Source organism: Seriola lalandi, unplaced genomic scaffold (assembly GCF_002814215.2).
Source record: "Seriola lalandi dorsalis isolate HSWRI2012SDOR001 ecotype SW California unplaced genomic scaffold, Sedor1 jcf7180002054946, whole genome shotgun sequence".
Taxonomy (NCBI): domain Eukaryota; kingdom Metazoa; phylum Chordata; class Actinopteri; order Carangiformes; family Carangidae; genus Seriola; species Seriola lalandi.
The window spans coordinates 1,652,409-1,666,660 of record NW_019525497.1 but is presented as its reverse complement, the minus strand read 5'-3'; the positions used below and the strand labels follow the sequence as shown (position 1 = coordinate 1,666,660).

At 40.0% G+C, this 14,252-nt stretch overlaps 1 protein-coding gene across 2 annotated transcripts in view; it reads right to left on the bottom strand.

Annotated features, from left to right (window-relative positions):
• The window catches only part of pde4d (phosphodiesterase 4D, cAMP-specific), a 171,334-nt gene that overhangs the window by 47,874 nt on the left and 109,208 nt on the right, over positions 1–14,252 (bottom strand). The window contains exon 1 of one of the 2 annotated variants that reach the window (XM_023394190.2): positions 3,543–4,458. The exons of the other annotated variant lie outside the window; for it this stretch is intronic. Within the exon in view, the coding sequence (XP_023249958.1) occupies positions 3,543–3,631 (89 nt within the window). The 5' untranslated portion in view covers positions 3,632–4,458. Of the gene's footprint in view, positions 1–3,542; positions 4,459–14,252 lie in introns of those variants that run through there. 2 annotated transcript variants of the gene reach the window in all.

Here is a 14,252-nt window from a genome sequence, read left to right as displayed (position 1 = left end):
AGTGGGGAGCACCCTTAATAAGGGTGAGTACATCAGCATCACGCTGCACAGTAGGCTGGCAAAGATTGATGCTGTAGGTGAGCAGTAGCTCTGTATCACTCACACACACACACACACACACACACACACACACACACACACACACACACACACACACACACACACGCTCACGCTGAGCGGTGGTGGTCCTGTGGGACAACATTGAGTGATGACTTTGTCTTCTCAAAACTGACAGCAGGTCTCTGCTGTCTCCAAAAAGCCCATTTTAAAATCTCTGCCTCAGTCCCAACAAAGTAATAGAAAGCAATCTAAAGTTTGGCTGAGATTGACCCAGTACAGCTAGAATCAATGACAATGTGCAATGGGAGAAAGCCTCAAAGAAATGAGATAACAATGCCTTGTGTCTTGTTATCTTACTGACAAAATGTGGTATGTCTGAGGAAGCCACCCTTGGGGCCACTGAGTGAGAGAGAGAGGAAGAGAAGGGGGGAGGGGCTGAAAGAATGAAACTTGATGTCCTTTATACCTTACTTAAAAAAAGCTGAGAAAAACACACTAAAATGACATATTTAAACCATATAGTATCCAATGACTACACAACATCCAACATTTAGGAAAGAGAGGGAGAGAGAAGTGATGCAGCAATGCATTACCAGTCCTTGTTTTCTAAATATAGCCCCATCTATTCTCTCCCCCTGGTCTCTGTTGCGCTGGATTCACTTAATTGGATTACTACACACACTTTTCATTTCCTTTCTGGTTAGTGTTTAATGAAGTTTAGACAATCATACATCTCGGTTTATCCATTGTGGTGCTGAAAGCAACACCCTGCATGTTTAAAAAATAGGGATGAAAACAGTGCATCAGTTATTACTTCGCTCTGGAGAATCTCTATACATTAACGGTTATGTATGCAGAGTAGATCGATAAACATGCTGACCCTACACTAAAGCAGTGTGGCCTGCTGAGAGACAGAGCAATTGCCAATAATGTTCCTCCATGGCCTCAATACACTCTGGAGAGAGAGGCATGTGGAATTTGCTAACTCACGTGTGTTATTCTAGCACTCAAAGCTTCAACAGATACATCTGTTTGCTCATGTCTGGGTGAGCGCACATGTTAATGAATATGTTCTGTGATTTGTTTTATTTGTTTTTGTGGTCTGTATTGCTTTGTTTTGTGTGTCTGTTTTTGTGTGTTGTCATGGATAGCTGCTGCTCTTGTGATGTTACTATATGCAATCATTTTACATGCACCGATATATGCAATGGTTTTAAACTACATATAAATTTTAACGATTGCTTGACCCATCAATGCACATCGAGGGACTGGTGTTGGAAATTAGCTTCGACTATATACACATGTACAGTATATCGAACACTGATTCTGCAACTATCAATGTTTTAATGTATATATATATATATATATATATATATATATATTTATTTTTTTTTAATTATTATTATTTTATTTATTTATTTGGACTCAATACTCATTCATATCTTTGTGTAATCTTTCTAAGCCCTACTCTCTCAGTGCTACTTGGCTTGAACACCACAGGTCTGACACAGAAAGAAGGGGACTGGTCCATTATCAAGATACAATGAATAATACAGATCCTCCTGAAAGCTCATCTGGACTCGTATACACACACACTCGCATACACTGAGGTGGTGCGTAGCTTTACTGTGTAGAGAAAGAGGGGGAAGAAAATCCTGCCTGAGGTTTAAATGAAGTCTAACAGGCTCATCTCCCATTTTCAGAGACTAATGCTCAACTCTGACAACCATGACAGCTCTGAATTGTTGTTCCTACACTGTCAGTAGATTTGCAACATCCATCCAATTCAGCAACACAATACATTCCAGCAGACTGTGAATATCATCTTAGTCAGATTTCACTCAAATTAATAAAGGAATTACAGCAACAAGGGAAGACTGTATCAAAGCCAGTGCCTGTTAAAACTAACATGATTTCTCTTTCTCTTTCTGTTCACTGCTCTTAGGATATCTATGATAGCATTTACCTTTTATTATTCAGGGTTTATGAATTTCAATTATAACAACATGAGAGTACATTGAGTGTGGGTTGTATACAGATATTTCACTACCAAAAACTAAAAAAGATATTTTGTGTGGGTCTGAGGTGTTGAAGATGATGTCTATTAATTAAAATAGTGACAAGTGCACTAATCTAAACTTTCCACTGTGGTTACCCACTCCTAATTGTGTACGTGCGCATAGATGAGTAACTCTGAATATAGCTGGGTGGATACGCTGATGTGTGCTTGCATGTGTGCCTTGACATCTACATAGAGTTTCTCCACATTTTTTCTCCTCTATTCTTCTATTTACTTCTCCACAGCTCTCGCTCATTGTCCGTGCTGACAAGGTCAGAAAATAGTCCTCTATTTATTCAAGTCAACAATCTACTGAATGTAGTACATGGTGTTGAATTCAACACTAAAACCTCATCTCATCCTCTGAGCAGACGTATCAGTTGAATCAATGGCTGCTATTGATGAGAACAATTTGTGCCACATCCTGGAGATTGCATTGACATCTGATCTTTCTGCATCCCCCTTTAAATGCATCAAACACCAGAGAAAAGAGTGAGAGAGAACACAGAAAAGGATGAAATCTGGTGCGCATGCCTGCGCTCAGCTTTGAATATAATTAATACAAAGCACACAGAACACATAGAGGCCCAGGGCTGTTTGTGATTGAAAAGGACAAAAATATAAAATGAAAGTGTTGTTAATGCTGTGGTGAGGTGCAGCAAGTGAAGCATGTGTGTGCCTGTGCACTGTCACACCACAGAGCAAAAAGTTGAGAGACAGGTCTGCTAAATAGCAACAAGGCTATGACTTTTTGAGCGAGGTTAACATCTTTTGCCTGATTAGCATGAAAAATTCAAACAACTGGAAAAACTTTGTTGGAAATATGAGCATTGTTCATATCCCCACAGCCCACTCTGATGACATCACTGACTCCGCTGTGTCCCTCCCAGTTTATAACATAGCTGGGAGACAACTATTCCCCTAAGGTACCCAGCCTTAGTATGACTAATCAAAACAAGACAGCAGAGAAACCCAACAACACAGCACTTTTATCAAGTTATTTTTCCAGCTAGCTTTGCTCTTGAAAAGCAGTTTCAGTGTTAAAATACCTCTGTGCGCTTGCCATTTCTGACTAGCCTTCCCGTTTATGGATCAACTCAAGCATTTAGTGAGGGAGAAAATGACAGGAAATGTCTGGCCCATTTAACAATAAATTTCCCTGAATACATCTGAGCTGAGCTGGGAAAAAACGACACTGGGCTTGGCTGGGCTAACCTTAAGGGAGCTCTAACCATACCACAAAAACAACACACACGCCCACAAATGAATCTGCACACCAATTCACACTTAATGTATTTTGAATTGACTCTTACAACTCATACTCCTTTACGAACACAGTAAGGCAACAGCAATAAACCCATGGAAAGACAAAAAAAGTTAAATTCACAGATATCTTTAATCCATCAGCATTACCAATACTCACCATATCCAGGAGTGCCTTCTGAAAGGAAAATGGCTGAGGTGCATCATGGACCTATCACTGGGAACACCTGGACACTGTCCAGGCTTCATGCCGAAGCTTTGTCAGGACTGATCCCCCTACCTGTTAACCTTTCACCCTTTGAGCCCCTCTATCTATCTGGCTATCTATCTACAGACACTGACCCACAGTATCCGCTGGCCCCAGTACAATATGAAGTGTCCCATACTGCAGTCCACTGCTGTGATGCACCCATTCAGATCAGTCTTCCAGTAAAGAGCCCCTTCTGAACTTCCAACCTCACTGGTTTCTTCCTAGGGCATCACTGCAAAAAGCGACATCTTACATCCAACAAGGAAATCTTAAAAATCAAACTATATAGCACCATAAAATCCATTGAGTTCCAGAAGAGAAATAAAAATCCCAATAAATGTGATGATTAAAAAAAAAAAAAGAACTAAAAGGAACTGGATGCAATGTGAACTCTTGTCTTTAAGTGAGTGAGTCTCAGCAGTGCGAGCTCACAGGCGGCCACCCAGCAGGACCAGCTAAGCTCCCCGGCCACTGCTCTTTTTTCCGTGGGATTCTTCCGGCAAAGGTTTGGAAATTACTGTCCCACATCCACATGGTGAACCGGTTCAGGGACTCATTCCTCCGGAAAACATTCCTCTTCCTGACAGCCAACGACGCCGGTTGGAGAGGCAGCAGTAGTCAAACCAGCATGACAGAGCATGTTACACACAGACACTCACATTTGCTTTTCTTTCTTTGTCTCTCTTTCTTTGCGTCTCCCTCTCAGTTCTGCCCTTTCACAACCTCCAAGGGAGGGAAATGAGGAAATGGGGAGAGAAAAAAGAAAAGCAGCAAAGCGTCTCTTCAGTATCTCCCCTTCTCTCTGTCTCGCTCTCGCTCGTCTCTCTCCCCTGCCCTCCCTCCTCCCCCCTCCTTGCTGCAGTCAGTGGGATGTCCTGACCCTGTGCAAGAGGTGTGCCTGCTCCTTCAGTATCTAGTCAGCTAAACCTATTGATCCTCTTACCACATGCTGCTCCACTTCATTCAGAGAGGAACATGTCTGCACATGTACAATTAGCATACACACAGGAATGCACATATCCACACAGAAAGCCTCTTTAACGTAATATGGGCAAAGTGTTGACAGAAGTAATTCCTCTCATTTCCTCTCCTTAAATCCTTCTTCCGCTCTACTTTTCTTTTCTTTTCTTGAGTAATGTCTCTCGTCTCTATTATAGCCCTCCTTCGTCATAACACAAGCGCTGCTGCTGCCTTGTCAGTTTGTTTTTTGTTTTTGCTACTCTAAGCACACCCTCTGTCTGTCTCTAGAGTCTGCGTGCATGTCAGTGAACCATGAAATTTTCAAACCGCACAACAAATGCCATCTTATTTTTCTCTGAGCGTGTATGCGTGTGTGTATATGTGACATATAGTTTGTGCATGTGCCACTGTGAAAGCATGCAGGGGGCCTCTCAAGGCATGTTTGTGTCAAGAACCTTGTTACACAGGATGTCATTGGCCTGACTGCTGTATAATATATTCCTCTGCTCTTAGACCAGCAGCTTTAGCCTCCAGATTGAATCTGTAATGCCACCTATAAGCCAAGCAGCAATCAAAAAGAGTAAGTGTCAGTGTCTTTTATATCCACTCGATTATGGAGGTAAGAAGGAAAATATCAGCAAAACTACAATTCATCAAATTTACTGCTATTCAGAGTGCATGTCTATGTCTATGTAACAGTCTTAAATGCATGTGTATGAGTGACTGTGTGCGCATTTGTGTGCAAGTGGTGTTGGCAAGGAAGTTATGAGTCGAGGTTGGGGTTAGCACACTAAGGTTGTGTGTGTGTGTGTGTGTGTGTGTGTGTGTGTGTGTGTGTGTGTTTTGCATTAAAAGCCATAGCTGTGGCTAAGCTCCAGTTGCTGCGGCCTGAAAAACAGGATCCAGCACTGCTTCTTACACACATCCTGCCCAACACACACGTCAGCAGCCTCTCAACCCCTGCCAAAAGTCAAACCACCTCACAGCCTCTGTAAGCCTGCACCTTCAGCCACAACAGCCGCTCTTGAAAAGGGTGGAGGAGCGCTGAATGTTGAGGAATCTGCTTGCAGGAAAATGAAGACAGAAATGCAGATCTCTGTGGGGCTGTGGATTGTTTGTGTGTGTAGAGGGGGAGGACTGACAGTTTAGGCAGCAAGAGGGAGAAAAAAATGATTTAAAGGGCTTTAAAGGTTAAATAAGAAAGCAGCTAGAAGCACCTGTTATTCATAAAGAGAAATATCAACTCTCCATCTGTCTCTCATCTTTATTCTTGAAACAATCATAGGTTCAGACATCTTGCATACAAATGAAACTGGAGCCAGTACTCTAATAATAGAATATATACTGTATGCCCATGTGTGTATGTGTGTGCATGTGTGTGCATGTGTGTGGTATTGCATAATCTTTGTCCCTGCTTTGGGGGCTGTTGGCCCCTGCTCTACTCAACACTGGTGAGCTGTCACGACTCATCCTGCAACCTTAGAGAGAGAGACTGGAGGAGAGGGAAAAAAAAAAGGGAGTGTAAAGGCAGAAACAAGTAGAAAAAGCAAGAGAGGGGATGACAGCGAAAGAGAGTAATAAAGATGGAGCGAGAAGGGAGGATAGAGGGCTTAAATGGATGTACATGCCAGCATTTTTAGAGCAACCACTGCGATCATTAGGCTTTTCTCATCCTTTTTCTTACCACGGGACCAGGACAAGAAGAGGATGAAGATTAAACTAAAGAAGAAGTGCAGTCATGCTGTAGGGACACAGAAACCCCGAGAGAACGATATGTGCCTGACAGAAAGCTAACACAATAACATATTACAGCCACAAAGTACTGGCACAGTATTAACCCATCATTTTCTGTGACCCCTGCTTGTAAGCAAAACAATGTATTTTCCATCTACAAAATATCACATCATATTTGAATCAACAGGCCTTTTTCATTACATTAGTGGCCTGACATGACTCTCTGTAACTGGGCATCAGGGGGAAAGGGCCGGATTACACAACGGAACAAGTGCATATCGATTTCACGTGTACTGACATTTAGCAAAGTACTTTTTTGCATTTATCTGCAGATAGATTGTTGAGAGAATCCAGGCTGAACAACCTCTACAGTCATATCATAGAGCTGGTCCAGCCAGTGGCTGCTTTAGCCTATTGACATTGATTCTAACCATGCTGGGTCAATCCCTATTTACATTCAGATAGCAAAGCAAATCTCTCCAGAGATTGAAAGAAAACTGGGCCCTCGTGCATGTTTTGTTCCTTTGAGATAGGCCAGCTGTCCATCATTCTGTGAGTTGCTGTGGAAATGCCTTGGACCTGGTCCTCCTCTTTGCCATTCACAGATGGTTATGCAGTGGCATTTCAGCAAAGGTTAACTCATTCCCCCTTCAAATCAGATATTTGTAATTAGATTCCCACATCTAATGGGGATATGGAAGCTTCAAGGGCTGTTGGTAGAATGTGAAGAATGTCTAAGTGGCCAAAAAATTGCTCACTTGTGGAGTGGAGAGCTTTTTATTCGTCTCTTTGATTTTTAGGCAGACCAAAAGAGAGAGGGGAGGGACTTAATTTATTAGAAAAAACATCCCGGATTACAACAAAGCAGCAGTTGTAGCCAGTGGTGAACGATACATGTACAGTAAAGAACATACAGTATACTGAGTCTCACATCTCACTAATCAGTTACTTTAATTCACTTGCATTAATTAACACACACCAACTGTGCAATATCTCTTATCTGCTTTTATATTTAAGTATCTGATTTGTACATACTATATTATTATTCTCTATTATTCTTGTTTATATCTTTTTTAAATTATTTGCACTGTTATTCACACTTTGCAGTTCTTTTTGTACTGTCCACTTTGCTGCTGTTACACTGCAAATTTCCCCACCCTGGGACTAATAAAGGACTATCTTATCTTATCTTTCACATTTAAGATGATCAAAATTTGGCTACATATCTATCTTACATAGCATTTTGCAAGACTATGAAATCCAGCACACCATTTAGTGTGATAATACAAATAAGAAAAACTATTTTAGTATGTTAGCATCAACCTGTCATCACAGTAAAAATGTGTTTGTTTTCAGCTCTATAATCCGTTGTCTGAGCCCCAAAAATAGCTAGCTTTACTTACTGTTGCTCACTATTTACTATAGCAGTGCCTACTATTTACAGTATTATGACCTACTTGCCTGAATTTACCTGCAGTTTAAGTACAATGTGTACAATACTTAATGCAGCGGTGTCGAAACAAAAGTGTGTTCAAATGAAATGTTCCTAAAACACTATGGATTAAGCATCATTAGGCATATTGTGCTTAATTACACAATGAAATGCCACAAAATATTTCTGTGCATGTTTTCCTCACTTCACCCCTTAAAACATGCTTTCCTTAAACAACATATGAAGAGATTCACACTAAAGTAAAACATGAAACATAGCAACTAAGGTGAAAGGAATTTGCAGTGTTTCCTGTTCACTGAGTTCAACAGAAAAGAGACTAAATCTGCCCTCATTTATAAATCACTTCAACAAGATAGTGAGCCAGGCTCTGTGGTTAAAACTGTCGTGAATATCCAGTTAAAACCCGCCATTATGAACAGTGATATCTATTTTGACTACTTTATGAGGCTGTTTTCCAAGACCAGGTACAGATTGGAGCGTATTGAAATATCAATGGCCCATAACCCGAGGCAATCTCCACTAAAACACCATCTGGTGAGGACGGGTCTCGCAAACAGTTGGCACAATCGACACTGCTCTTCCCTTTGATACCTTCATATCCCATTACACTGACAGTGAAAACTTCACTTTTACTATTTAAAAGTGCCAATAATGAAATAAACAGTAACATGTTGCAAATTCCACAACACATACTGGGATGTCTTACTGGAAACCTGCCAATATGCAATGTATTGTACTAATCACTCAAACACTGCATTAGACAACCCAATCAGGTGCTTTATATGGGAGATTTATATTATATTTCAGAAAAGGCACCAAATCATAAAATCTTTTTTTTTTTTCTTTTCAAAATTTTCCTTATTAGATATCAGAATTTCAAAGGAGCATAAGTTCAGTGTAAAAGGTGAACTACTGACCAGGAAAAACCTCAAGGTGTAAACATGAGGAGGATATGTAGGAATTTATTGGTGCCTTTGGTATTTCCCGCTTGACGTCACAAATTTAAGAGGTGTGTCTGCACAAGTGATAAACAGAGTGTAGAGACGCCACAGATACTGGCAGTCAAAAGGGAAAAAGAAAAGCAGTCTCAATTATTAGCAATGTATTACTAACAATTATTAGTGTTTATCATTCTAATTAGGTACCCGCAGTAGACAACATGCTGTAAGTTTGTCTTACAATAAATGCAATTTTCCATGTGTTTCTTTTATATATGTAGCTGGTTTCCAACGCACCTGCTTTCAATAAAGCACTAATTTAGAGCTGCAGAGCCGCAGGATTTATTGCAGGCTTTGGTATTTCCCACTTGACGTCACAAATTGCATAGGCGTGTCTAAAAAACATGTAGAAGCAACATATTACAGATTTTTGTTTTGGATTTTGAATGTCAATGATCTGATTAACTAACTCACATATGAGATTCGCAGCTGTAGCTACAATGCTATCTTTTTTTTTCACTTTTCTGAGAAGATGAGCAGTCAGCTGGCTGAATGAGGAAGTGTGCAATCCTTTCCCAATGATATCAAGTTGTTATAAATGAAATGCTATGTGATTGTTCAGCCACAGCTATCTGAACAAGTATAACTGGACTGCAGGTGTTATTTTACATACATATATTTTAACAATAATAATCCTTTTAGGTAAAGAATTTTTCAATTTCTCACAGTTTGTGAAGTTTTGGAGAAAAGTGCTCTCTGAAAACACAGAGGCACATGTACATTCAGTTCTTGCAGTCAAGCAGTTGAAATTCTTTTTAGCATCAAAGGGCTTGATGGTAACAAATGTGTTATAGAAACAAATGCACTGATTGGGGTCACACACTGCGCTCAAACTGACCTGCATCCTCATCCCGAACCTGCCACTGTCAAACTGTCAGCTATATGAATGCATATGTCCAGGCTAAAGCTTGCAATAATTACCAAGTGTTCTATCAGTTACCAGCATTGTGCTTTTGATCTGCTGCCATCACAGCGTAAATAGGATCAATTAGATGCTGCATTGCACATTTCAGTAAGCTTTGTATCCGGGCCATCAAATTACACTCATCCGCTCACACTGCAGGGGTGAAAACATTTTGGAAGCGGGTGACTCTGGGAGCATGATATCATAAAATTTCAGTGCTCACCAGTCAGTCAGTTGTCTGTATTGTGTCCACTTCCAATCCAGGGGGTCATTAATGTTTCCACCGATCACCATTCTGCGCTGTTGCTATAGTGACAATGCTCAGCAACGCTGGCAGCCCTTTAGCTCTTTAGCTCAGCTAACAGTGAATACAAGCTAAGTGAAGTTCCTCAATTTCTAAAATTATTAAAGCTTTACCTGTTCCAGGGCAACACCATTTTCCAGACTGGTACACTGGCATGGCCAACTGATACAAATAAATGGAACACAGCCATCATTAATAATATCAATTAACATAGTACTTTTCCTGCTTTGACAGGTCGAATTATCTTCTGCGAACAGGCCAATAAAAGGTCCTTAGACACAGGATTTTAGTCTTTGTTGAACTATTAATAGTCAAAATTTGAGAATATATTCTCACTCTGGGAAATGCAAAGATGTCTTAGACAGATGGAAAGAAATCTCTGAACAGTGAGGCTTAAATCAACATAAAGCAACTAAGAATGGGAAACTAGAATTAAGATAAGTCTAACTGTCATAGTGGGCAATAGCTTCCCCAAAGCCAAAAATGTCATCCTAATTGGATCACTTTCATCACTGGGCTATTAATTGCCCTGACTTGTACTAGGCCACTGCTTGTTTCTATCAGAGAACACCAGTGTAATTACTTTCATGTCAAAAATTGTTTGTCTCTAATTTGCCTCTTGTTGTATCGGTTGTGGTTTTCACTTGTTAGGTTGTTAAAAAAGTGACAAGGTACATATTGTTCACAGATGTCTTTTTAAAACAAAAAAAAAAAACAAGCTTACTAATAGTGTATACTCCTGTCCTGCACAATCTCACTAACGCAGCTACCTGTTTCTCAATCTCTGTAACCCTGTTGCGTAGACCTTCAGTTTGCTCCCACTCTTACTCCCTAAATATCTACAGTGTATATCCATCCCACCCAATACTACCTCCATTCCCAGCCATGGTGTCAGCTCTGTGCTCAACCCCTCCAAAAATAGACTTTTCCTGCATTGCACCAACGTTGTGTCACTGTTGCAGCTCGACTGGCTCCCCCTGCACTGGCTGACTAGTCTGAGCCTTAATCACAGCACTGGATGGACTGAGTGTCTATCTGGGTGTGATTAGTAATTCCTCTGAGGGATGATATGACCCAATGATGACCTCCAGTGATACGCTAATTACCGTAGGCTCAGGGGAAAAATGCATGTCTGTGGCAGACTGAATGAATGAAGGAGAATTTAACTTAGATCCTGTTCGTTGTACTTTGTTTTCAGGCAATTATCAGCAGTGGAGAAAAATCCACAAATGGATCTTGTCATTGAAAATCTAATTGCTATTTCAGGTTTTGTGAGGCTTTTTATTGTGGGTTTTATAATTTCATATGAAACTGAGATAGTATACAATTAAAACCTGTATATTATGTGCTGGATACAAAATGTCTTTAACTGATAAGATAATGTTCTCCCCCCTGTTGTGCTATGTGGGTGTTTGCTGCAGTTGAATTTTTTTTTTTAAATGCTTCTGAAAGAAAAAGAAAATGCAGTCAGCATGCTGTGGAAAGAACACAAATCTATATAATTGATCTGCATGATATCTGCATGAGGCTCCTGAACCTCCACACTCAAATTCATTAAGGAAGAACAAATACAAAGCAGATATCTACTGTACATCACTCCATGTGATCAAGGATAACTTAACAAGACTAACAGTCTACAGTAACATGAGCAGTTCAAAGAGGCTGTGCTTTGAGCTAAAGCATTACTTAATTACATTACTTGCATACTATGTTCATCATCTTAGTTTAGCATGTTAACATGCCAACATTTACTAATGAACAAAACACAGAGTGCAGCTGAGGCTGATGGGAATGTCATTTGCAGGTATTTTGTCATAAAACAAAGTATTGAAGAAAAAAATAAAATTGAAAATTTGACTTCTAGGTAAAAGTCATTAGGATTCATCATCTGGGAACCAAAAGTTTTTTCAATTCCTCAAGTAGTTACTGAGATATTTCAGTCTCGACCAAAGCGGTGGACCAACAGACCAACACTGGCAAGAGTCATCCCACGAGCATGGCTAAAAACAGTCGCAAAGAGAAGAAGGATGAGAACAAGACAACAAAAAATCATTCAAGCTACTGAGATGAACCTGAAAACACATTACACATTGACTGAACAAAGGCTGTGAATGACTTAGACATGTGAATAACTATATGTAGAAAGAAATGATTGAAATTCATCGCATGGCTTTTCTCTCTCATGTTTTTCCTCTAACTGCTCTAAATTGCATTAAAAGGGCATGAATTATGAGGAAGAAGAAGCATGTAGCAAAGAGCATTGTGGGGGACCTGTGTGACATTAAACTGTTAAAGTAATTACATGTTAGGAGGAGGCTTGCAGGCTGTAAAATTATCTTACTCTGAAAATGGCTCTGTCTGTGACATTCTGTCTGCAAACTGTGGAGGAAACCACCAAACTCTGTCACACAGAACAGCACACGCCCTTCCAAATACTTATATAATTGGCTCATGTTTACATGCACTGCAATGAAACACAAGTCAAGGCGGGGTGAATACAAAAGTTACAAACCTAAAAAACACAAAATTAAATTTAAAAAAAAGATCTTGCTTATTGGGTGTCATCTGTTGCATTACGAGAACTCAGAGTATTAAAGGAGTGAAGTGAAATACAACATGACTAATGTGAGGACGGACGCATCGAAAATGTGCAACAAAACCACTAGGGTGCACTGTCATAAATTATAAAGTAAAACATGTTTGAATTGGAGATTAAACCGAGGGTAAAATATGTGATGTTTTAATTACACGCTCTTAAAACACAAAACAATGGCTTATAATAAGTTATTTTCTTCCTCAGTGTTCATATATTGACAGTATTAACAAAAAGAAAGATAAATTACATATTTCTCAACAAGACTACAGTGGTTAAAATGTCTCCAGTTTCCCTCAAACATGCTCAACAATTTTTTGTTTGTCCTTTAACAATTCATTTTCAATAGTATCTTAACATCAAATCTAAAAACCTACTTTTTTAAGTTAGTAAATTACACATCCAGCAACTTCACTGACTGCACCGAAGAAAATGCTGAATATGTCGAGTAACTTATTGAAAATAACTTATTACTTATAAATTACTTGTATTACCTTTTGTTGTTTGTGTTCACCAGTAATATGTTAGTATTACAACAGTAATATGTTACTCCTATCATGGCAATGATTGCATTGTGTGTTTGCCTCTTGACTGGATGTGACAGGAAAGGCAGACATGGCCTTGACACCCTTGTCTGCTGTCATGGCTCCCATGACATTTAAAAGTCAAATTTCACTCCCTATTCATCCACCACCTCACCATCACCAAATGAATTCCGTCGGGCCACTACAGACCCCGGCAGGAGGGCGGTGGCTTCAGGTTAGACAGCTGAGGAGACAAATGGACGAAAACACTGAATATTTTACCGTTCAATAGGTCATCATCATTCTGAGAGAGAGAGGGCTCATGTAAGTGACTGAAGAGAAGAGAAGAGAAGAGAAGAGAATGGAGGAACATAAAGTGGAGACAGTTCCAGTAAATGTTTTATAAGATGCAGTGTTGTACAACTGCAGATGGGATGGGAGGAAATGGAGTTTTAAGATGTGTGAAGATTCTGTGAATGTCAGCGTGGGGGTTGATGTGAGAAGCGATCTGTGTGAAGCTTGTTACATTTGTGAGAAATCTGTGTGAGGCTGGTGCAGGTTAAGGTTAGTAGGATGAACAATAACGAGATCCTCTGCTGAGCTGAAAGCAAGTCATTCAGTCTCACACACTCTCTGCTCTCTGCCTAAGAAGTGAAGACAGTTTTTTGATTGTTGTCACAGGAGACTGCTGATGAAATGTAGAACGGGTAACAAAGTAAACTCTGCTGCTCAATGGCTCGCATTTAAATGCAAACAGATGTTAAGTCCAGAAGAGATATCAGTCATTAGATCTGACTTGCCTTTGTGCCTTTCAGTTCTGCATATGTGAACTCTGGGTTGAAAACATGCAAATATGAATGACTCTGTGTGTGTACTGCATATGGACATGCCTTTGTGTACATCAGTGTGCGCTAACAGGCTCCAACAGGCGGGCGAGGAAAGAAACGTTTAACCACAACTCTGAATTTTTATAACATGAGCTCAAAGGAAGAACCTACCACTTTACTGGAAACTATAAACCATCTGGTGGATCATATTTGTTGAAAACAGTCATAGAAATTTGACTTCTAGGGAAACTGATACACCAGGGAGGATCACTACACAAAAAGATCTCCTGCTAAACTGGGGAACCCCCCCCCCCCCTTACCCC